At 34.7% G+C, this 22,545-nt stretch overlaps 2 protein-coding genes and 1 long non-coding RNA gene across 5 annotated transcripts; all 3 read right to left on the bottom strand.

Moving 5' to 3' along the window:
- Positions 1 to 1,333: 1,333 nt before the first annotated feature.
- LOC108470479 (peptide-N(4)-(N-acetyl-beta-glucosaminyl)asparagine amidase) lies at positions 1,334 to 7,475 on the bottom strand. The gene is made up of 17 exons (XM_017771803.2): positions 7,279 to 7,475; positions 7,133 to 7,186; positions 6,851 to 7,057; positions 6,632 to 6,730; positions 6,182 to 6,268; positions 5,791 to 5,873; positions 5,516 to 5,629; positions 4,864 to 4,918; positions 4,674 to 4,760; positions 3,952 to 4,007; positions 3,775 to 3,834; positions 3,584 to 3,671; positions 2,698 to 3,450; positions 2,535 to 2,595; positions 2,194 to 2,293; positions 1,646 to 1,780; positions 1,334 to 1,553 (listed from the first exon to the last, which is right to left on the bottom strand). Exons 1-17 carry the CDS (start codon positions 7,354 to 7,356, stop codon positions 1,469 to 1,471), a joined length of 2,202 nt encoding a protein of 733 aa, XP_017627292.1. The 5' UTR covers positions 7,357 to 7,475; the 3' UTR covers positions 1,334 to 1,468.
- A 9,945-nt stretch (positions 7,476 to 17,420) lies between these two features.
- On the bottom strand, positions 17,421 to 20,044 carry LOC108480314 (probable phosphoinositide phosphatase SAC9). 3 transcript variants are annotated; one of them, XR_008274818.1, is made up of 5 exons: positions 19,966 to 20,044; positions 19,172 to 19,215; positions 18,234 to 18,356; positions 17,871 to 17,965; positions 17,421 to 17,788 (listed from the first exon to the last, which is right to left on the bottom strand). XR_008274818.1 is itself a non-coding variant. In XM_053022392.1 (5 exons), the coding sequence occupies exons 1-4, from the start codon at positions 19,984 to 19,986 to the stop codon at positions 17,928 to 17,930; spliced, it is 234 nt and encodes a 77-aa protein (XP_052878352.1). In that variant the 5' UTR covers positions 19,987 to 20,001; the 3' UTR covers positions 17,421 to 17,788; positions 17,871 to 17,927. The 3 variants fall into 3 exon arrangements, 1 of the variants encoding a protein (XP_052878352.1); XM_053022392.1 differs by having other exon boundaries at positions 18,234 to 18,364; positions 19,966 to 20,001; XR_008274817.1 differs by lacking the exon at positions 19,966 to 20,044 and having other exon boundaries at positions 19,172 to 19,322.
- A 347-nt stretch (positions 20,045 to 20,391) lies between these two features.
- LOC108480315 (uncharacterized) lies at positions 20,392 to 22,030 on the bottom strand. Its single transcript, XR_001870601.2, has 5 exons — positions 21,273 to 22,030; positions 21,093 to 21,162; positions 20,908 to 20,993; positions 20,633 to 20,695; positions 20,392 to 20,463 (listed from the first exon to the last, which is right to left on the bottom strand). It is a non-coding gene; the product is annotated as an uncharacterized LOC108480315 (long non-coding RNA).
- Positions 22,031 to 22,545: the final 515 nt, after the last annotated feature.

Here is a 22,545-nt window from a genome sequence, read left to right as displayed (position 1 = left end):
GGCATGCAATGATTACCAATTTTACTTCTTTGAAAATCACATTCATTCTCAACCTGTATTAGCTTCAAAGAGAGAATATTTTGATAGAGAATAAATAAAATGCGACCATAAGTCACTCTGTTATCGGATTTTCGTTTATTAACATCTTATATTATACAATATTAATACATTGATGTATGAATTAGTGCCAATTGTGGCTGAATCCTATAACATCCAACACTTCCATTATAAACTTCCAACTAATCTTATCACAAACTTTAAACATATCAATTTTAAACGCTTCTAAAATACCTTTTCCTTGGCCCTTCCTCTTAATACTAGTAAGAATTGACTTCCCACAATAATACATTGTCTCCGAACAAAAGCATTATGAGGTGTAATCAGGTCCGACATTATCCCTCTCAACCTATTTACTAGAACTTTAAAATATTGTTGGAAGTAGCTTTTCAAAGTTCATAGTGTCTTCTTTAATTTCATCTGCAATAAATGGAGCCGCTAATAGATCTTTTCGACCTTGGACGAGTGTCGAAATATTCATATTCAATTGCCTTCAATATTCCATCACCGAATCTCCACCCTATTCCACAAGTTTATCATCCATCCGTTGAAAATGTTCTGCAGCCAATTTCAACATTTCCGATTGTTCCTCAATCCAAGTTCCTGATTCGTTTTGCAATCTCACTATTTCTGTTCACAGCTCTACTCCGCATATTCATGAATCGAAGAAGTTCCCAATGTATATAATTTATTGTTTTTAGCGATCGAAAGTTTGATTCTTACCCTGAGAACAAAATAACTTTAAAATTCGTAATCAACATCTACCCTTTAATAGATCAACAGAACACGAAAGATTAATCGTTGAATTCACTCGAATAGAATACCTTAGGAAACCAAAAGAAACTTAATTCAATCTTCTGTTAAAAAAATTGCAAATACATATTTTACTTTTTTTAAAAAATTAATATCAATGAAAATAAAAGTTCGAATTCAAACGGAATAAATAAATTTGAAAATTAAAAAAAAAACAGATAACTCATATATACGAGTCTAATAAAGTGAACATTGGAGTGGTTTAATTTTTATTCAAATTGAAATCAAACTTTAAAAGGAATAACTTGAACCAAGTTTTTAGTTGAGCTTTTAATTCTGACAACTCAAAACTGAGAATTGGAGGCGATTTCGATAGATAAACGATGACCCTAACTAATGTTGATTTTCTTTGTATCTCAGTTCTTTTATGCAACAATGACATTGAATGTATGTATATATATATATATATATATATCATCTGCTAGTTTAGTGTTTCTTTTCTTTTTTTGGCTCCAGGACATAATTTGGGGAAAATATTTAGCACATCAATAAATACTCCACTCAAGCCAGATTCTTAACCAACACAATGCGGCTTGGAGGCAGGAAAGCCACGAATACAAGTTGGAACTGTTTGTCTTCAATTAATTAATGAAAACTGTCAATTTTGCTTAGCATAGAGGTCAATACTACCTACTTGCAGCCGTGACGTTGATTTAACATCTCTTACCGCCAAGAACCGAAATCTGTCATCCATGATATCGTTAATAAAAGGTTTCAAGATCGACCAACTTAAAACTTGCATATATACTACCTACGAAGTAAAAAAATAGTTCACCTGAACATATTTGATAAGAAACCTGTGGATTTGACATTATAAGTTTTGCGTCGAAAACGTTTGTCAAACATCTCGGACCTTCGTTCATCCAAAACATGCCAGCTCAATCCTCCATCATTACTTCCCTCAACCACCCTGTTAAATAAAGATTAAAATGTTAGTAAGATCAAAGAACAACATGATCTGCAGAAATATTTTTACCCATTAAAGGTTTAACAACACTTCAGGGAATTAGAACTTTGAAACTAAAAAAGATATTTCACTAAACATGGAAAACTCTTTAAATTTCCATTCCAGGCAGAAGCTTTTCAGCTTCAAAAGTAATCTCATTTTCCGAAGAAAGTACAAGTTATGTTCATCGCTTTAGGAAAGAGACATTTATTGCAGCTGATTACACTGAATATAATGATTTTAAGTGTGGTAATAATAAATGCTTCCTAAAAGACTCATCTAAACTAGTGACCTAACATAGGCATAAAGTAGGACCATCATAAATGGCACGTGGTATTTAAAAGCAAAGAGCACGCTTAGAGACAAGCAGATCATACCAATCCATTGGGTCTCGTTCAGGAGCATCATTGGCAGACATTAACTCATATGCAACAAGTTCCTGCATATTCGCTGATAGTTTGTACATAATCCAACAACCTACAAGATGGGATTCAACTACTAAGAGGATGTTTCAATGAAAAACTTTTTATCAATTAAAATCTAAGGTGAGCCAAGTCTTCTACTTAGTATGGTTGAAGGATTGATAGTCTTGTAATTAGTGCTAAGCGTTCAAACATCAGGTCATAAATTAATTTTCTGCAGTAATATTTCTCCCTTGGGTTTTGATATCAATGAGTAATACCCAGACAAAAGCTACTATGCTCATTGTTCATAGTACCTTTAGCACCATTAGGTTCCTCCCATTTAGACATGCGAGTTCCATCAAATGCTGCTGTGGCCTGAAAATATTTAGTGTGGAATTTTAAGATTAATTTCTGTGGCACTTGCAGAAACTTTATATTCAAATGTAAGATATGGAACATAAGGCTATTATTACTTACAATCCCAAAAGGAAGCTCCTCACCACTCGCAAGGACTGCTCCAGAACATATTCTATTCAATCTTAGAAGAGGAAAGGATAGTGAGCCTTTACTAAAGTTGTCACATTTGCTAAGATCACTGATCAGTTCATCCAGAGCATGCAAGGCAACAGGCAACGCTAAGGCAGTTTGAACAGGATCACCAGCTAAGCATACACTGAGAATGCCATTGCTATCCCGTTCACTCTTCAGTGAAAGAGCATTAAGCAACTCTTTAAAAGAGGGCAGCAACTGATGCACCAAAGATGTTCCAACAACAGAGTTAGGCTTTAAAGAAGCTCTCCTTTTTTTATACGGTAATTTCTTGAGATCTACAACAGTTGCTCTAAGAATCTTGAGAACTTCAACACCTTTTGATGCAGTTAAGGAATCCTCAACAAACTTATGAAGGATAGAAGAAAATGCATTGTATATTTTCGTAACATGCTCATCACTGCATATGCGAACTGTACAAGAAGATGAACTCAGAGAGTCAGTCCCAAATTCTGATCTTGCAATGCGCCATTGTTTATCCCCACTTTGCCTCCCAGGTAAGGAGATTGGAGCATCATCAGTAGAACGTAAATCTCTCTCTAGAGCTTCCCTTTCAATGTTGTCACGCTCTTCAAGTATCGAAAGAACTTGAGATGTACAGTTCCTTCTGCATTCTTTGGTAATTGAAGTGAGAACAGACACCACAGAGGACTCTGTGGTAATGGCTCGCCGGGACAAAACCTGAAAAATGGTAATGAACAAGGTGAGTTCGGGAGAGTATCATGTTCTTCATAACAATGCATGAATAAGCATTCTAAGAATAAGAAGCGAAGCATTAGAAGCAATTGACTGTTAAATTTTGTATCGTAATTACCTCATTCCACTTCCGTGTATAACGTTTAGTGACATCATAAACTCCATCTTTTGCAATAGCAATTACATAATTTAATTTCTTTCCCCACCTGTATAAAGAAAGTATTTACTAAAAACACAGTCTAGTATCAAAACCAAAATAAAAGTAATTTTTTTTAAAAAAAAAAGGATAATAAAACACTTAAAGAGTACCCTTTTTCATATAATAGTGGTCTGTCATATATTGCTTCACCAGGATCAAGATGCATCCACCTGTAAAAATTTTATGTAAAACTGATTGATAGAATGACCATATAGTTTAGTCTATTCATTACAGGGTTAGTATCTTCCCAGTAGAAGATATAAAGCATCAAATTTGAGTGTTTTTACCTTCCTAGAGCTTCTGAATAGCACTCTGTCCAAACATGGTCTGTAAAATCCAGGACCTGGAAATTAACAGTTGTACAAATAAACATCATCATCTCAAGTAAGCAAATTATCAGGAATCCAGTTGAATCTCATCTTTCAACAGTTTGAGCTAATAAAGATGCATACAACCATGCATGAATTTGCTGTTCATAAAGCATACAATTCTAGATACACGCCAACAGAAATGTTGACTTTATATATTGCAGAACCAATAGCTTCAACTACCACAATTGTCAGCACAGGAACCACTCGTAAGTCATAATTTATAAAGCTAAAAATGCGTTTCATTTACATAAGCAAACAAGACATCCCAAGCTTGAACATGTTCTTTGTTTGAACTTAATTCAGACGGAACCAAAATCATCCAGGTCAGGCATTCTCCTAATTTCAAATTAATGGCTCTTCACTGAATTTCAAAATCTTTTTATTCCACTTTAACTGATTCCTTTTGTTTAGAAGACTAGATATTACACATATCCTATCATCCCAAGCTTCAGATAAAAACAATTAACAAATCCAGGTCCATATATGCTGAATATGGGTCAAAATAGATGGCCCGCACACCAGTTAGAAGAAATTTTCTTTCTTATTCTGAATTAGCTTAACCTCTCTTTGTAACAAGGAGAAGATTTGTGTTTTAGACAGTTGAATTTTGGGACCGAATTGGTATATAAATTACTAACCAGACGAGATTCATAACCGAAAGCACGACAGTACAATGTGAAGCAATTAGCCCACTCTCCACAACGCCCCGTCCTTGTTTCTACAAGCTGCAAAAAGAAAAGGATAAAATTCATGAAACAAGGAGTACTTGAACCCCTCTCCAGAGAAAAAAAGAGGATAATGATAGAACAAACTAATACAGATTCATACCTTCAGTGGATCATTGTAGCGTGGGAACCGAGTAACTCTTGAACAAGAATTGCAACTGCAGTTTTTCACCAAAGAATTAACTTTTCTTTCTAACAGACAATTATCGGAAACCAAGTTATGACTGTGAATATAGCAATGGAAACAACAGTGCCTCAACCAAACTTGTCAACCTCAATTTCATCAGTATGACAAATCACAACCTTCATTTAACAGAAAACTCACTAAATAAATGATAGGAACTTGAGCTGGTAAAATAACTCAAAGAAGCACAATTTGGCAAAATAACTTAAACATTTGTGCAGAAGGCGTTATAAACAAGCTGACAAAGCAAAAATCAAATCTTTCAGAAATTATATTTTATAGTAATTAGTAATAGACAGTGGAGAAAATGAAATGGAGAGATTGGATGGCAAGTGGTAACCATTCTTTGTGCTACAAAACAGAAAAGTAAATAAAAATGAATGTAACAAATCCTAGGTATAAATTACTAATTTTTGAAATTATAAGTAAAAGGGCCTTGGCCATCTATGTATCAGGTTTCAAGGATGGACCAAATGGAAATATGGATTAAACTAAACAAGAGATTACAAATTGACCGTTATGAATTAAATAAAATAAAAATTGGTAAGAAAAATGTTTTGTGCGCACTGACCGATAAAGTTCAACTATAGTTGCCCCATATTGAATTTCTGAAGGGAGTGCATCGCCCCTCCCTTGAGCCGTGGTTTCATTGCCACATCCATCACAAGGAGGTGCATTAACCCAGCTGCAAGACCAGAACTTAAGATCAGCAATGTCTAGGCAATAGAGAACACAATTTCGACCAATTTGGAGTTACAAGCTTCATTCTGCCACCTTTGCATGAAAGCCAAATGAGAACTTTATAAAGTCTGAGCAAAATGATAAATATAAAGTAGAAAAAAGAACCTGAAAGATCTTTTGAACCAAAAAAGCAGCTGGAGCAGGAAAGCATGATCTTCTTCAACTTTTGATGGTTTAAAGTTCCCCTCCTAAAGCATATTTAGAAAAATCACTCATTATCATGAGTCATTGCAAAATAAAGTCTAAAAATAAGATGGTTCTTAATCTCATATATAGAAAAATGCAATGTCAATTTTAACAGAAACAAAGCCCTTATTCTTTGATCCTTGCCTGTAAGTGGTCATAATATATTAGCTTTGATAGACAGCAATGATTATGCACAATATAGAGCTCTCAAATATTTCCAGATTGGAAAAAGATATAGGACCATTGATACTGATATTTTGTAGCACTTCCAAAAATCTTCTAAAATTGCACAAGTCCAGAGAGCCCTCACCTTGGCCAAAGAAACCAATGCTTTCTCCTCAAGATTATCTAAAGGAACTGTCTTCCGAGCTGCTTCCTGGCGCACAGGATCCTCATACTATATCAATAGACAAAATAAACAGTAAGGAAAGATACCCATCTTCTGATTCCCATAGTATTCATTAAAATCACTTATCCTCTTTTCCTTGCAGCTAAAGTATAAAATTTAGAAATTCAATATCTTTCTTCTCCTGTTATCCAAAAAGTTCAAAAAGATAAAAGCTCATAATCACTATAGGATTGACAGATACTACAGTTTCCTCCACTCCTAACAACTTTCCCCCAAAGAAAGTCAATGAACTAATTATCCAGCAGTAAAAGCAATAGATTTTTTCTACATTTTCTCATAAACCAAATTAACTAATAAACATATCAATAAACCAAACTTGCACGCATAGAAAGAAGAAATAAATGATATTACCAAGAGAACTTTGCTAATATAGGGCCGAACTTTTTCTTCAAAATGCGCACGATTGTCACCTGCTACATATTGTTGAAGCAAAAGTGCTTCTTCCTCTGCCTAAAATTGACCAAAAAAAAACCAAACTAAAGAGTTTCAGGGGGGAAAAATACTAACATTTTAAGCTAGTTCATAGCTAAAAGAAAACTCATTTAATTGACTCAATATCTAGAAGTAAACCTGCAACATTCGCGCTAATTCCTCATCGGACATAACGCTGGTCCCAGCATCAAAGTTCCCGGCGCCAGTAGTGCTACTCGTCGTTTCTTCTTGTTTCTCCGGTTTTCTCGCCTCCTCAGAGGTGATCGATACCAATTGAAGCTTCTCCGAAACGGCGGCCAGATCGGAATCATCTGATACGATTCGGTCATTATCTTCCCCGACGATCTGCACCATCCAAAATCAATCATAAAAAAAGGGCCTCATTAAAGAGATACAGAGTGTGAGAGAGAAGCATTCGACCTTTTGTTCATCGGGAGGAATTGAAGTGAGAGAGAAGAGCTGAAATTGAAATACCTGAAATTATCAAAGTAGAGAAAAAAGTTGTAGAGAGAGAAAATAAATAATAGGAAATGACAAAATAATTTTATTTGTAGAGAGAGAGAGACTTCAAAACCGTCGTCGGTGTCGTAATCGACGGTAAACGTCGAGTCGTCGTGGCGAACCAGGAACGTGCGAGCTACCATTTTCTTTCTTTTCTTGTGTTCTTATTATAATTTGTTTCCCAATTGTTTTTTGTATGTTTATCTTACTTGTTTCATCATTATTCCTAGATTAAAAGCTAAACTACCTAAATAGTCTGTTTAGTTTAATAATATAAATTATCATTTCAAATAAAATTATATACTTAAGTCTTATATATTTTTATTTTCAGCAATTTATTTTTTCTTTTATATTCTTTCAACTTTTCATTTCTTTTTTTTTCTTTTCCTTTCCCTTATGTTTCTATTTTATTTTCCTCTATTCTCCATCTCTTTTAACTTAGTTTTTTAATGTTTTAAAAGAAAAAAAACGCGAAAGCTGAAACTAAAATAAAACTTAAATTGCATATTTTCACCCCACAATTGCAAACCCTCATCATCCATTATCGCTTTAACGAACTAATTTGGATCTCTCAATGACCTAGCCCACAAGCTCACCTCACTCAAAAACCTAGCCAATCGTGACTTATTGTAACGCCCTTAACCCATCTCTGTCACCGGATTAAGATTACGGAGCATTATTGAACAATAAGAACAACGTTTAACATCAAATCATCTCAATAAAATCATTTAAAATTAATTTAATAAACCTCATTAAAAACCTATTAAACATATGCATTTGGGCCCTAAATCGAGCCTTTGAGGTCTTAAAAATAATCTAGAAGCAATTCGGGACTAATTTGAAGCAAATTAGAATATTTGAGAAAAAGTTATAAAATTTGAAAACAGAAGTCACAAGACTGTGTGGCTAGGCCATGTGACATAGCCCAGGCCGTGTAACAATCGAACAAAGGGACACACGGGCATGTCCTAGCCTGTGTCTCAAACCGTGTAACTCACTGAGTTGGGTCACATGGTAGTGTCACAAGCCGTGTGCCAAACCCTGTAACTCACTGACTTGTGACACACGGCCGTGTCGTAGGCCGTGTACTAGGCCGTGTAACACACTGGCTTGATACACCAAAATTAACAAGTGAAACACGGCCGTGTGACAGCCTGTGTCCCAGGCCGTATGCTTTAGAATTTGACCCTAAAAACAAGCCATTTCAAGGCCAAAACATACCTAATTAACCATTCCATTTGTGCATACACTCAAGAGACTTAAATACCTTTTAAGCACATATAAACATACCAAATCAATCAACCTATTTTACCTAACCAATGTGTCATTCAAAGGCACCACATTTATACTAAACATCATTGATCAAAACAAAGCAACATAGCCACATTTCAAGGACAAAACCTAGTTCCTTTAACTACTAAATGACATCAATTATAACCATTCACATATTATCATAAACATACTAAAAGGATCATAGATTACAAGTACCTAAAAGTGGCCAAAATAACTTAAACATACTAAGGCACTAAAGATATATCAAACAAAACATAAACTTCAAAAGCATATTTGATAATACTCTAAAATGACATACTTTTAAGTGTTAATTGCGTATATATTTTGAGTATGATTCTACTAATTTGGGTTTTTTTATGGTTTTTTATCTTGTAGGGACTAAATTAAAGGCAAAAGGAAGTTTAGGGGCAAAAAACATGAATTTAAAGACAAAATGGGTCAGCATGCGAAATAAAGAAGAAGTGGTGTCAAAAATACAAAGTGCAAAAGACTTGGGGCAAAAACTCAAATAAGAGATTTATGAACAAAAGACTCTATTTAAATTCGAATTTTATTTTTAGGATTACTGTTAAGATTATTATGATTTTATTTAGATTTAATTTCAGATTATATTTTTATTTTTCTTTTAGAGTTTAAATATGAACAAATTAGGTTTTCTATGTACTATGATGGAGTGACATGAATATTCATTCACTATTCTCTGTAAAAAAAACTTCTTCTCCTTAAAGCTCTTAGCTTTTGTCCCTTTTATTTTTCAATAAAATTTCATTCCATTAAACTTATTTCTTTTTCCTGAAAAGCATGAGCCACTAAACTCATCTACCCAAATGTTATCAAGATTCCTCCAAAAGAGTTCATAAGGCTTAGAATATGCATTTAGCCTTTTCAATTAGTATTTACATTTCTCCATATTACGGGGCTCGCGCTTCTGTCCATATCCTTCCAAAAGTAATCTTTTCATCTTGTGCAAGGAACAACCGCTTTATATGTTTTGGGAAGGTTGCACAGTCAGTTCGTTAACTTTCTGTGTCAGAAGTTGTTGAGCCCAAGAGACGAAATGGTGTGGCATTCACCATTGAGAAACGATGACCTAGTGTAAGATGGTCCCACAAAAGTGACAGTTGGCTAGAGTCAGGTTCCTCTAAATCATAAGGCTGTAACTTAAGTGGAGTTGGTGGTCGTAGGTGCCCTCTTCCACTATAATTGCCTTATTCGGCCATGAAAAAAATCACCTAAAAGCCGATGATTGAACCAAAGGAGGATCGAGATAACTGGAGGCTGGAATCCCTCTAATCGAAAAATCTATTTCCTTAACTCTTTTCCTTTTTACAATTGCAATTTTAATTTATACAATTTCAACTCGTTCATACTTTTAATTCTATTTTTTTCAGGTACGCCATTTTTCTTGGGCACGACTGTGCCTAAGATTTCGATGAACGAGAGGTTGTAGCAATCCAGCCCTTGAGGATTTGACCCTACTTCCCTTATATTATTCTTTTCGTTATTTCTTAGGGATAGGTTATTTTTTGTGCTTCCAACGACACTAAATTTTAGTGCCGTTGCTGGGGACTGGTAACGTACTAATCTTGTTTCTTTTTCTTATGACGAGATTTGATATAGGAATTCTTGCGTTCAATTCAGAAATAGAAAAGACTGCGAGAGCTAATCGTAAGGAAACGAAACTACGAAAAAAGTAGTCCGAGGTGGTAGGAACTCAGAGTAACCTACCACCAAAAACAAAAACAGGTGACGAAGTTGAGTCTAAGGTTAGTGAAAACCCTACTTAAACACTAAAGAACGAAAGAATATGAGTCAATCCACCAGAAGAAGTGTCTAGCGTTGGGGTTAATGTAAACCCGAATCTAGCACAATAACCCATTGCTCAAACAATTTGGCAAATGGTTGAAGCTCCTGCAGAACAATAGCCGTTATGCATTGTGTATCCTACTAGGGATACTAATTTTGAACTAAATTCAGGATTAATCCAGTTGTTGTCGACTTTTCATGGATTACAAAATGAAAATCCATACAAACATTTAAAAGAGTTTCATATGATTTGTCTTAGTATAAAACCTCAGGGTGTAATTGAGGATCAAATCAAATTATGTGATTTCCTTTTTTCCCTAATAGATTTTTCTAAGGAATGGTTATTTTATCTACCTCCTGGATCTATCACAACTTGGACTGATCTTTCCCGTTTGTTTCTCAACAGATTTTTCCCATTATCACGTACAGATGAGTTAAGAAGGGAGATTGTTGGGATAAAGTAAAGAGATGTAGAGTCTCTTTACGACTATTGGGAGTGATTTAAGAAGTTGTGTACAAGTTACACACAATATGGGATAATAGAACAGTCTCTGCTCCAATACTTCTATAAGGGCTTGAAGCTCATAGAAATGAATATGATAAATATAGCCAGTAGAGGGGCATTAGTTAACATAACCCCCAATAGGTAAGGTACTTGATCTCTACGATGGCTGCAAATATTCAGCAATTCTGAGTCAATCCTGAACCCATTAGAAGGGTTCACCAACTAAGTAATTCAACTTTCGAAGATAAAGTTTATAGACTTACTAATATCATGAATTCTCTTTTTGCAGTAAAAATAGGACCGACTTAACTATTGGAAATTTATGTAACACCCAAACATACAACAGATGTATGCCCTAGTTTGTGTGGCAATATTATAGCCTATTTGGATGTTGTGGGAAACTTTCATGGACCACCTTAAAGGCGATATGACCCTTACGCTAACACATATAACCCAGGATGGAAAGACTATCCTAACTTGAATTATAGAGCTAACCCACAGTATAACTAACCATATCAAAACCGGTTTCCACAACAAACGCGAGATTCAGGTACCTCTCTAGAAACCATGATCAATAAATTAACAACTAATATATTTGATTTCAATAGAAAATCGAGGCGTCTATAAGAGAGTTGACCACATTAATTGAGAAAATAAACTCATAAGGAAAGGTATCATCACAAATAGAACCTAACCCAAGATAAAAAGCAAATGAAGTAACATTGCGAAGTGGAAAAGAACTGGAACCAAATCCTGACAGAAATCTTGATCAAGATTCCACCCAAGAAAAGCATGAGAATGATGAATAGGTTCGAACCAAACCTCCATTTCCCAAAATTCAACCTCCTATTTCCAAGATGGTTGAACCAACATCAGAAAGGTAAAGAGGACAAAGAGATCCTCGAAATATTTAAAAATGTCAAGATTAACATACTATTGTTGGATGCCATCAAACAAGCAAAAATTAACTAGAAATGAAAGAGTAAGTGTTGGTGAAAATGTATCTGTGGCGTTGCAGTGGATGATGCCAGTAAAGTGTAAAGATAGGGGCATATTTGTAATACCAAGCAAAATAGGCCACTTAATAATAAAAAAACTATGTGTGATTTAAGAGCCTCTATAAATATAATGTATTTTTCTATTTAAGAATCACTTAGCGTGGGTTTTTTAATGAAAACATGTGTTATCATTCAATTGGCAAACAAGTCTAATGGGCATCCCAAAGGAGTCCTTGAGGATATATTAGTGAAAGTCAACAGACTTTCTTTCCCGCAGACTTTTATGTAGTGAAAATGGAAAAGGATAACATTCTTGGGTTTTAGGACATCTTGCTGCAGTGACCTTTCCTTAGTACCGCTAGCACTAAGATTGGCGTGCGTAGCGAAACCCTCACGATGGAATTTGACGGGGAGATCGTGAAGTTTAAGTTTACGAAGCTATTAGTGACCCAAGTGAAATATTGAATGTAAATCGTGTCGACATAATTGACTCGTTAGTAAGAGAAACTTTTGAGTCACCTTATGAAGATAAACTTGAAACGTTGTTTGATGATTTTGATTCAAGATTTATTTGTAAATCTATTAATAAATTGTTGTCTCCGATGAACACTAAACTTCTACCTTCTGTTGTGTAGACACCAGATTTGGAATTGAAACCAATTTCTGATAATCTCAAATATGCATTTATGGGGAAAGATAATACCTTATCGATCATAGTTTCAAATAGACTCTCCAAGCTTGAAGAGGAAAATTTGATATAAGTACTAAAAAACCATAATGAAGCAATTGGCTGGACCATCACCAACTTAAAAGAGATAGGCCCCTTGACATGCGTGCACAAGATTTACTTGGAGGAAAATACGAAACCAAAGTGAAAGGGGTAAAGACGATTGAGCCCGAATATGATGGATGTGGTAAAAAAAGAAATAATTAAGCTGTAGATGTTGACGTAATTTGCCCTATTTTTTATAGTAAATGGGTAAGTCCGGTAACAAGCGTGACAGTAAAGAAAAATGTTGAGGGCAATCTGATACCAACCTGAGTGTAAAATGGGTGGTGTGTCTGCATTGATTACAGGAAATTGAATTCTTATACTAAAAAAGACTATTTCCCTTTGTTCCTTTTATAGATTAAATGCTTGAACGTTTAGCTGGAAAAACTCATTTTTGTTGTTTTGATGGATACTTAGGTTTTTTTTCCAAATCCAGTTGCACCAAAGGACCAAGAAAAGACCACTTTTACATGCCTATTCGCCGTATTTGTGTATAGGAGGATGCCATTCGGGCCTTTGTAATGCGCCGACCACTTTCCAAAGATGCACGATGAGTATATTTTCTGAATATGTAAAAAACATTATCGAAGTTTTTATGGATAATTTTACTGTGCATGGGAACTCTTTTGATGAATGCCTTAAAAACTTCACGATAATTTTAAGTAGATGCATAGAATTTAATCTTGTCTTGAATTATGAAAAGTGTCATTTTATGGTAGACAAAGGTTTAATTCTAGGACATATAGTTTCAGCTAAAGGTATTGAGGTCGATAAGGCCAAAATTGATATTATAAATTCTTTGCCATATCCCTCAACTATAAGGGAAATTTATTCTTTCCTTGGCTATGCAGGGTTTTACAGGCGTTTTATAAAGAACTTCTCAAAAGCAGCTAAACTACTATGCGAATTATTGCAAAAAGATAAGAAATTTGAGTTCAGCCCAAAATGCAATGAGGCTTTTAACACACTCAAACAAAAATTGGTTTTTGCTCCTATAGTACAAGCACCAAAATTGGAACTATCCCTTTGAAATCATGTGCGATGCAAGTGAACGAAGTGTAAGGGCCGTGTTGGGGCAAAAGATAAACAGAAAGCCCTATGTCATTTGTTATACCTCAAAAACCCTAGATGCTGCACAAAGCAACTTCACCACCACAGAAAAAGAACTTTTGGCTATTGTATTTGCTTTGGATAAAATTCAGTCTTATCTATTGGGATCTAAAGTGATTATTTTTCTGACCATGTAACTCTATTTGATTGCAAAGAAGGAAGCAAAACTAAAGCTTATTAGATGGATTTTACTGCTTTAGAAATTCGACATCAAGATTCGAGATAAGAAGGGATGTAAAAACTTGGTGGCTGACCACTTAAGTAGGTTAAAAACACCCTGTGACGACACTCCGATAAAGAATGACTTTCCTAATGAGAGCCTATTTACGGCTAAAGTGTATTTCCCGTGGTATGCGGATATGGTAAACTTCCTTACTACAGGTTTATTACCCACTAGGTTTGCTCGTCCCACAAAAGACAAGCTTAGAAGGGAAGCTTGATATTATATTTGGGATGACCTATACCTGTGGAAACATTACTCAAATCAGATAATAAGATGATATGTTCCAGAAATTAAGGTAGCTTCTATACTCACTTTTTGTCATACCAAAGCTTGTGGAGGTCATTTTGGCCTAATCGAACTGCTCATAAGGTATTAGAGTGTGGGCTATACTGGCCTATAATTTTTCGAGATGCATATAATTTCGATAAATCTTGCGATAGATGCCAGTATACAGATAACATAACTAAAAGAAATCAAATGCCCTTATCTCCAATTTATGTATGTAAGATTTTTTATGAGTGGGGCATTGACTTCATAGGTCCATTTATTTTCTCATTTAGAAATATGTATATAATTCTTACGATAGACTATGTTTCTAAGTGGATAAATGCAAAGCCTACTCATAATGACAATGCTTAAACTATCATGGACTTTCTAAAATGAACTAATTTTTCTAGGTTTGGCACACCTCAAGCCTTGATCAGTGATCACTGAACCTATTTGTGTAATAGAGTTATAGAGGCACTTATGAAAAAATATGGAGTTCAGCACCATATAGCTACAGCCTATCACCCTTAAACGAACGACCAAACAAAAGTTTCGAACCGAGAAATCAATACCATTTTAGAGAAAACGGTTTGGTCTAATAGAAAGGATTGGAGTCTTCGACTAAATGACGCACTTTGGCCTATCGAACAACATATAAGGGACCAATTGGTAAGACCCCATATCAGCTTGTTTTTGGTAAGGGTTCTCACCTTCCAATAGAGTTGGAACATAAGGCCCACTAGGCTATACAACAATGTAACATGGAATTAGAACCTGCAGGAAGAGCAAGGAAATTAGACATCCAAGAATTGGAGGAAATTCATAATGATGCCTACGAGAATGCTCGTTTCTATAGGGATAAAACAAAATTGTTCCATAATAAGAAAATATCTCGAAAGCATTTCTCAATAGGACAAAAAGTGTTACTTTACAACTTCTTGCTAAAATTGTTCCCTGGTAAGCTTCGATCTCGATAGCAATGACCCTTTATTGTAACTGAATTATTCATACATGATGCAGTTCAAATAAAAAGTGAAGAGTCAGGAAAATGGTTCACAGTCACTGGTCAAAGGTTGAAGCCGTTTTATGAGAATTTTCAAGCCCATATGGTTGAAAAAATTTAGCTGGAACCTCCATAAAACTAATTGGGACGTCAAGCTAACAACGTAAAATAAGCGCTTGATGGAAGACAACCCAATATTTATTTATTTATTTATTTATTTTTATTTTATTTTCATGTTACTAAATTTCTCTTCTTATGTCTAGGAGAACCGACAAGAAAAAAATTAAAACGACATCTTGAAGGAATCGGCATGCTTTAGTAAAACCTCATATTCTACCCTAATCCAGATAGGAATAGCACATCCTTACTTTAAACTCACCAAAACCTACGCTCAAACACCCACCCTGCAGCCAAACACGCTTCCTCCTACACTTTCAAACCATAATTTTTCACCCATATTTACCTAAAACTCCATCAAGCCGCCATTAACCTTCTCTACTACCCCTACCGTCAATTTTCGAACACCATCATGGCTAGGACTATGAGTCACGCCACCGCTAAACCCTCATTCACTGTTAACAACCATCACTACCAGTTCTTAGCACCTCAAGACATTGACCTTAACGACCCAAACCTTCCCCTCCTCCTCCTCCTCCACTCGTAACTTTCCCTTCAGCCTCACCGTCACCCTTACTGATTTTCCCTCCCCCACCGTCACCTTTGCCAATTGCTTCATATCCACCATCATCCCCATCATCTTCAGCTTATACCTTCACTCGTCGTTGAATCCGTCGACAGCCATAGAGTACTTCGGCTCAACCAGCAGCCGCGTCTGATGATACCTCCTCTACTAAGTCAGCCCACCCCGTGCCGGAGTCTAACTCTGACAACAACACCAATGACCGTACTATACACTCTGACACATCCGAGAGTCACGGTGACCATTAACCATTACCGACCTGAGGCAGGACCTACCAGCCTCGAGTGAATGTTCTGCCACTAAAATACCATTTAAATGGTAACTTAACATTTGATAACGCTGTCGATCGGGACAAGTATAGTCGTTTACGACACAAACAAGTAACACCTTACAAATGTTTATCGATGTATGTTTTGAATGCTTTGCATATTGACACTATTGTTACCAATTATTTTCGCAATACTGGTTGGGTTAGTAATTTTAACATCATTCACTGCACTTATTATGAACTGATTTTATAATTTTATTCCACCCTCTATTTTCGACGTCATGGCCAATTCTTGTTGGACATACCTAGGATTATATCATTTCGACTACTTGGGACCACATACAGTTTGTCCCTGACTGATTTCAATATTGCACTGACTTTTTTGATAGAAGACTATGCTATGTCTACTGACTACAAGAACAATTTGTGTACTTTTCTGACACAATTCAAAGTTATCGAGGCTTTGCATTATTAGCAAACAATGCCAAAACCACATATAGCCCTAAAATATTAAAGGATTTGTGGTTTCATAACCCTGCCTTATGTTACGTACACTTTTATTTAGCTTATAATTTTTCAGGCCAGAGAATGCATTGGCTACCGTCTCGAAAACGAAATTATTTTTATTATGGTGTATGTACACCGATCATCCGGTAAATTTGGGGTATTGGTATGCGCTTCAATTTGAGCATATTATAAATGCCAAACAACCTCTAATTTTAGGATATTTTGTTACATAATTATTATTCTCTTTATATCACTACAGCAAAATAGGTTTTTAGCGGTGTTTTTTTGGGCCTATAGTGGCGTTTATAAATGCCACTAAAACTATTTGTGGCGCTTATAAACGCCATTAAAACTATTTGCAGCGCTTTTACAAGCGTCACAAAAACGCCGCTAAAATTTTAAGGCATTTATGTAAAAAAACGCCGCTAACATTTTGTGGCGTTTATGTAAAAAAACGCCGCTAAAAGTCATTACCTTTAGCGGCACTTCCCCACAAACGCCGCTAAAGATAATGATCTTTAACGCCGTTAAAAGTCATGACCTTTAGCAGCGCTTCCCCAAAAACATCGCTAAAGGTCATGTTTTTAGCGACGCTTTTCTTACATGTTTCATATTTGATGTTCCTTATAATTTGTAGTTCTGGTGATTTTTCTTCATCGTTTACTTTTTTGTTCGTATAGTAATATCAACTATAACGCTTCGTATGAAATTAGCTTCTTATAAATAATGTGTTTAAATTCAATTTATTACAACAGTTTAAATAAAATTCAGTTAAAAAATTTTCTACCAGTAAAAAAAAGCAAATAGTAAATACAACTTTCTTTGTTTCACTGAAAAATGATGTTCAAATTTTGTTACACTGAACTGTAAAATGCAAATCTTATATATCACCAGGATCTTAAGGATTTTTCAATATTTAATCAATAGTGAAAATAAGCATTCTACTCTAACCAGGTTCATCGTTGCTACGATGGAGATTTGATACCTTATTTCGGTTTCCCGCCTCAAAGGTAATTACACCCTTTCGACCAAATTTACTCATGGACTCAGCTATCATATTTCCTATTTCATTGTTGTTCCCAGCACTAACAGCAGCAACATCAGCAAGTTCACTGTCTTCAACCTAAACCCCACAATACACTAATTATATTCGCTTCAAATAGTAAAATAAAGAAAACATGAAAGCAGGTGAGCATTAAGATTACTCTTTTGAAATAGCCTTAAGCTCAGATACTAAAGCCCTTGTAGTCTTCTCAATGCCCCTAGTGGTTAAGACAAGATTTGCATCGGCTGCCACCACCTGAGTTACAACAGCTCTTAGCAATTAAACACAAATAGCATGGAAATGTCTAACTTTAAAGTTCTCTCATGTACCTCAAACATAAGAAATAGTTAAGAAATAGCATGGAAATGTTTAACTTTAAAGTTCTTTCATGTACCCCAAAAAACAAAAAAGTTATTTTTTTTGAAAAAAAGAATAAAGAAAAGAAAAGAGTAGCTTTGATAGGAGAAGGTATTAGTAACCATGTCTACATAGTCGTGGGATAAAAATAGTCACTTCATCTTACCTGTGCTAAAACAGGAATTAATGCCCCTAGCCAAATACCGAGTACCAGGATGCAGCCCACTTCGACAAGCTGTGAGAGCAACAATACCTTCTACCTGACCTGAACTTCCAAAACTTCGACTTTCTGCAAGCCTCGATACAATAATATCAAGTAAGAAAGAAGTATTAAAATATTAACCAAATCTAGACATTATATTATCATGTTGTTACCAATATTATTAAAGTAGGTTAGACATAGAAAATTGCTTTAACAGGATTACAAGATATTATGATATAGTTGTAGGCTTACTTTTAGGAGACAAAGATGGGAAGACAAAATAGATTAATCATGCTATTTTAGATGCTCAGACACAATTAAAGGAACACCAAGTTCCCAACCCCAACCAAAAAAAAAAAACACTACCCAGAATATTTTTCTGATAGTGAATTTTATGTGCAAAATTTATTTCAAAATGAACAAGTAACAGCAACAAGAGAAGAAAAAGTGAACAATATTCAAAGATGACAATAAAATAAGAAATTCCAGTCATTCAATGTGTTACTGCTTCAGGAAATAGCAAGTTTAACTGCATTAATTTATTTAATTCTAAAGTTAATTAGGCGGAATTTCTGAGAGATTTGATCTGAAGCTCTGATTCATGTTTTAAGTCATGTATTTTCATGCTCTATCATTAATTAATCCAGTTTATAAATTGATAAAATCCACAATATTCACTATCCTTGATAGGGAAACTCAATAACCTGCTAAAACAAAATTAAATAAAATGTGCCTTTTGGGGTTTGAATATTAATATTTGCAACCCCTTCCCTTAGATGCGACCTCCTTTGTACCAAAAAAAAAAAGATTAACCCATCCTCATTGATGATCAAGACACCAAAACCAAAAGATATGAATAGAAGTGCACAATATGGTAATGCAAAATAGCAAATGTTAAATACCAAGCAGCGTCCTCAGCATCCAACCTTAGCAGTAGCTTTACAGCCTTCAGAAGAAAGAAAACAAAAATAGCAAAAACATATTAATATGAGATCATGAACTAATAGAAGTACAACTGAGCAAAACCATTGTTCTTCAACTCATATATTTCACAAACTATTTAATCTCAATACAATAGAGCAAAGCCATTGTTCTACAACTAATCATAACAAATGAACACGCATGCAAATTACTGAATTAGTTAATATTCAAGTTAAAAAGATGAATTTAAAATTCGCATACCTTGGTATTTCTAACTAACCATTAAATAGGGATACTGATCAGGCAGTCATACTTACATGAGTTTTATAACACAATAGATAGTAAATTTGATCAAAAATAAATACTTACAGCAGAAATGATTATATATTTAAATATTTCTTTTTTCAAAAATGAGAATTATTTGTTATTTTTATTTTGTCATTTTCTGTTTCATATATATCAAAACTAAACTATCCTAAAAACATTGACAGTAGTAATCAAGCACGGATTCAATCCATTGGGATTTAACCTATTGATGGTTTCTTAAGTACAATCAGAGTTTAATTCGGATTCACCCAGGCATATGCATGTGAAAATGTTGGTAAATTGAGTAAAGAATCCCTCATTTGACGGCAAAAAACTGCCCAACAAAGGACTGGTTTTAAATGAACAAGGCAGAAGGGTTTAATTCTAGAAGAGAGACCCTGAAGATAACAGGAGTATGTGAGCATGCCCTTAAAATTGAGGTGCAACAAAGCTAAAAACATGAGTATACCAGAAATGTAAAGTAAATCATTTTTGACTGAAATGCACGGTCTCAAAACAAATGTTGCATAAAAAAGGAACACTTCTTGATAGTCTCGAGAAAGAAGATAAGCTACTCGACTTCAGCCAAATAATCATCAATTTCAGCCAGGGTTAGTACCCTGCGGTACAGAAAGCAGAAGTAATTAAGCCACTAGAAACAACCGTTCTGAATTTCAGAAATAAAAAGTAGCACGAACAACAAAAATAAGTGCAATAAGCATGATTGCAACGAACAAAAAAAATAAGGGCAATAAGCATGATTGCAAGTAAACAAACACAACATTCAGAAGTGCATTTCACAAGAAGGCGCTACTAAAACTTCCTAAAATGCCATATTCCATCACCATACCATCGGCAAAAGGGTTTAGAAAGTGAGGCAAAGGGTCAAAGCAGTGCTTGCCTGAATTTTTTGTCAGTTCCAATAATCCCAATTTCAATGTTTTTCCCTGAGATTTGTCCTTCAAATCTGCAAAATTAAGAGAACGGGTTGTAAGATTATTAATGACACAATAGTAAAGACAACCTAATACAATTTTTTTCCGAGGTTCTTTGATATATATATATATATAAGGGATCTTCCTGTGCGGTAGCATTTAAAGATAACCAGGTGGGAGAAATTTTAGCATTGACATTACCCCTCTTTGAGAGTCAAAATAGCAGTATGCACAGCATCATCAAGCTCCATGTCATCAGTGTATCTACAAGGAAAGAACAAATCAACTGCAATTTCAGTAACAGAGAAACAGAATGTAAGAGAATGTCCATCTCAATTCTGGAAATGATGGGCATTTAATTTATATAATTTTAAGCTAAATAAATTAATATCCTAGCATAATCAGTATAACTTATTATATAAATTTTTGGTAGATTTAGAATTGAATACTATAAGAACCAGATTCTAGGCAAATACCTTTTCTCAAGAAATGTTTTTGCATTTGAGACATTTTTCCCTATTGCTGAGGCTTTCCATGAGAAATAGGAACCAGATGGATCCACCTAGTGATAAGGAACAAAATCATGAAGCTGAAAAGCACATAAAACACTGTATTGAATCTCTACTTGGCCATATAATCAACTATTATCTATGAGAAATACCTGATACAATTGTGGACCATTGTCGTCATACCCAGCAACCAGTAGAGATACACCAAAAGGCCTTACACCACTACAAAGAAAAAGAAAGATTCATCGAACTTACTATCAAAGCAAGAGGATTGCACAAACATCAAAAGGCAAAAAAAAAAAAATCTAAAAACCAATGAAAAAATACGTTACTTTTTTGTCTGGCAAGTCTTTGCGAGATGATTTGAACACTTCCTTCACCGTCGCAAACCATCCACTCCCTTTCTTTCCCATCGCCGATCAAAAAATATAAGTTTCTAAAACAGATATAAAAATTGCCGATCGTAAAACACCGAATTTTTTAAACTAATGAAACATATTACACTCGTTAAAATGTTAGAAAGAACGATACATAGAGACAAAGCAACAAACACTTATATGCCATTTTACAAATTCATGTTAAATGAAAACAGAGAATTCATGGCAGCTACTCTCAAGGCGCTATTTTGAAGAAGATCAGCAAGTTCATCAAACAACACAGCTCCTTCCCCAACCCTTGGGAGCTTTTGGTAGAAGAGTGCCCCTCTGTTTGAAGCTTCCGAACACCATTACTTCTCGCTTTGATGGACAAATTAGTTGGAAAAACGAAGGTACGAAAACAGAAGGCCATCATAACCTATGAATAAGGGAACAGATTGCAAATGCTTCGATTTGAACTTAGACTTACTAGATTTCGGCGAAAATCAAAGGGATGGAGATTTAGAGATGGAGATTTAGAGAAACAGGAAATGCAGTGAGAAAGATGCTGAGGGTTACGGATCAGTATGGCGACATTGAAATGATGGAAGGATTTTGATTTGGGGATTTTGATTTGGGGAAAAATTAGATGTGTTTTGGGGATACCCATTTTAAGGGAAAATTTTAGGGGTTTCAATGGGTAAATTTTGGGGATAAAATTAGTAAGGGATTTCGGGGTTATATGGGGTAGGAGAAACAAAGGAGGCTTTTAGTAGAGCAAAACGGTATAGTTTTGTTTAAAGTAAAATGATTTTTGCGGTATTTTTGTTGCTTATCTTTTGCGCGTTTTTCGTAAAATCGCCACAAAAAAAACATTTTATTTTAAACAAAACGTCTCTGTTTTATTCTGCTAAAAATCTTTTATTTTGTCTGCTAAAAATTATTAGTAAAGTGATTTTATAAAATATTTATTATTACTATTTTTATAAATTAAATTTTATAAAAAAAAACACTCTCAAGATAAATATCGTATATTTTAATAAGAAAATAAATGATTAAATAGTTGTAATTAATTATTAAGTTAGAATTATCAAATGTAAGCAATCAATCTCTCACATATCAAATTTCTATTAAAGATTGAGACGTTAATCATAATTTTATATTATTCTTTTTCGATTTAATCTCTATTTCATTAGAGATATTTCTTCCTAACTAAAATATAATTAACTATTTTGCCGGATGTTCGATG

Source organism: Gossypium arboreum, chromosome 11 (genome assembly GCF_025698485.1).
Source record: "Gossypium arboreum isolate Shixiya-1 chromosome 11, ASM2569848v2, whole genome shotgun sequence".
NCBI classification, from domain to species: domain Eukaryota; kingdom Viridiplantae; phylum Streptophyta; class Magnoliopsida; order Malvales; family Malvaceae; genus Gossypium; species Gossypium arboreum.
Note: the sequence above shows the minus strand (reverse complement) of the source record. Positions and strands in the feature narration are given on the sequence as shown.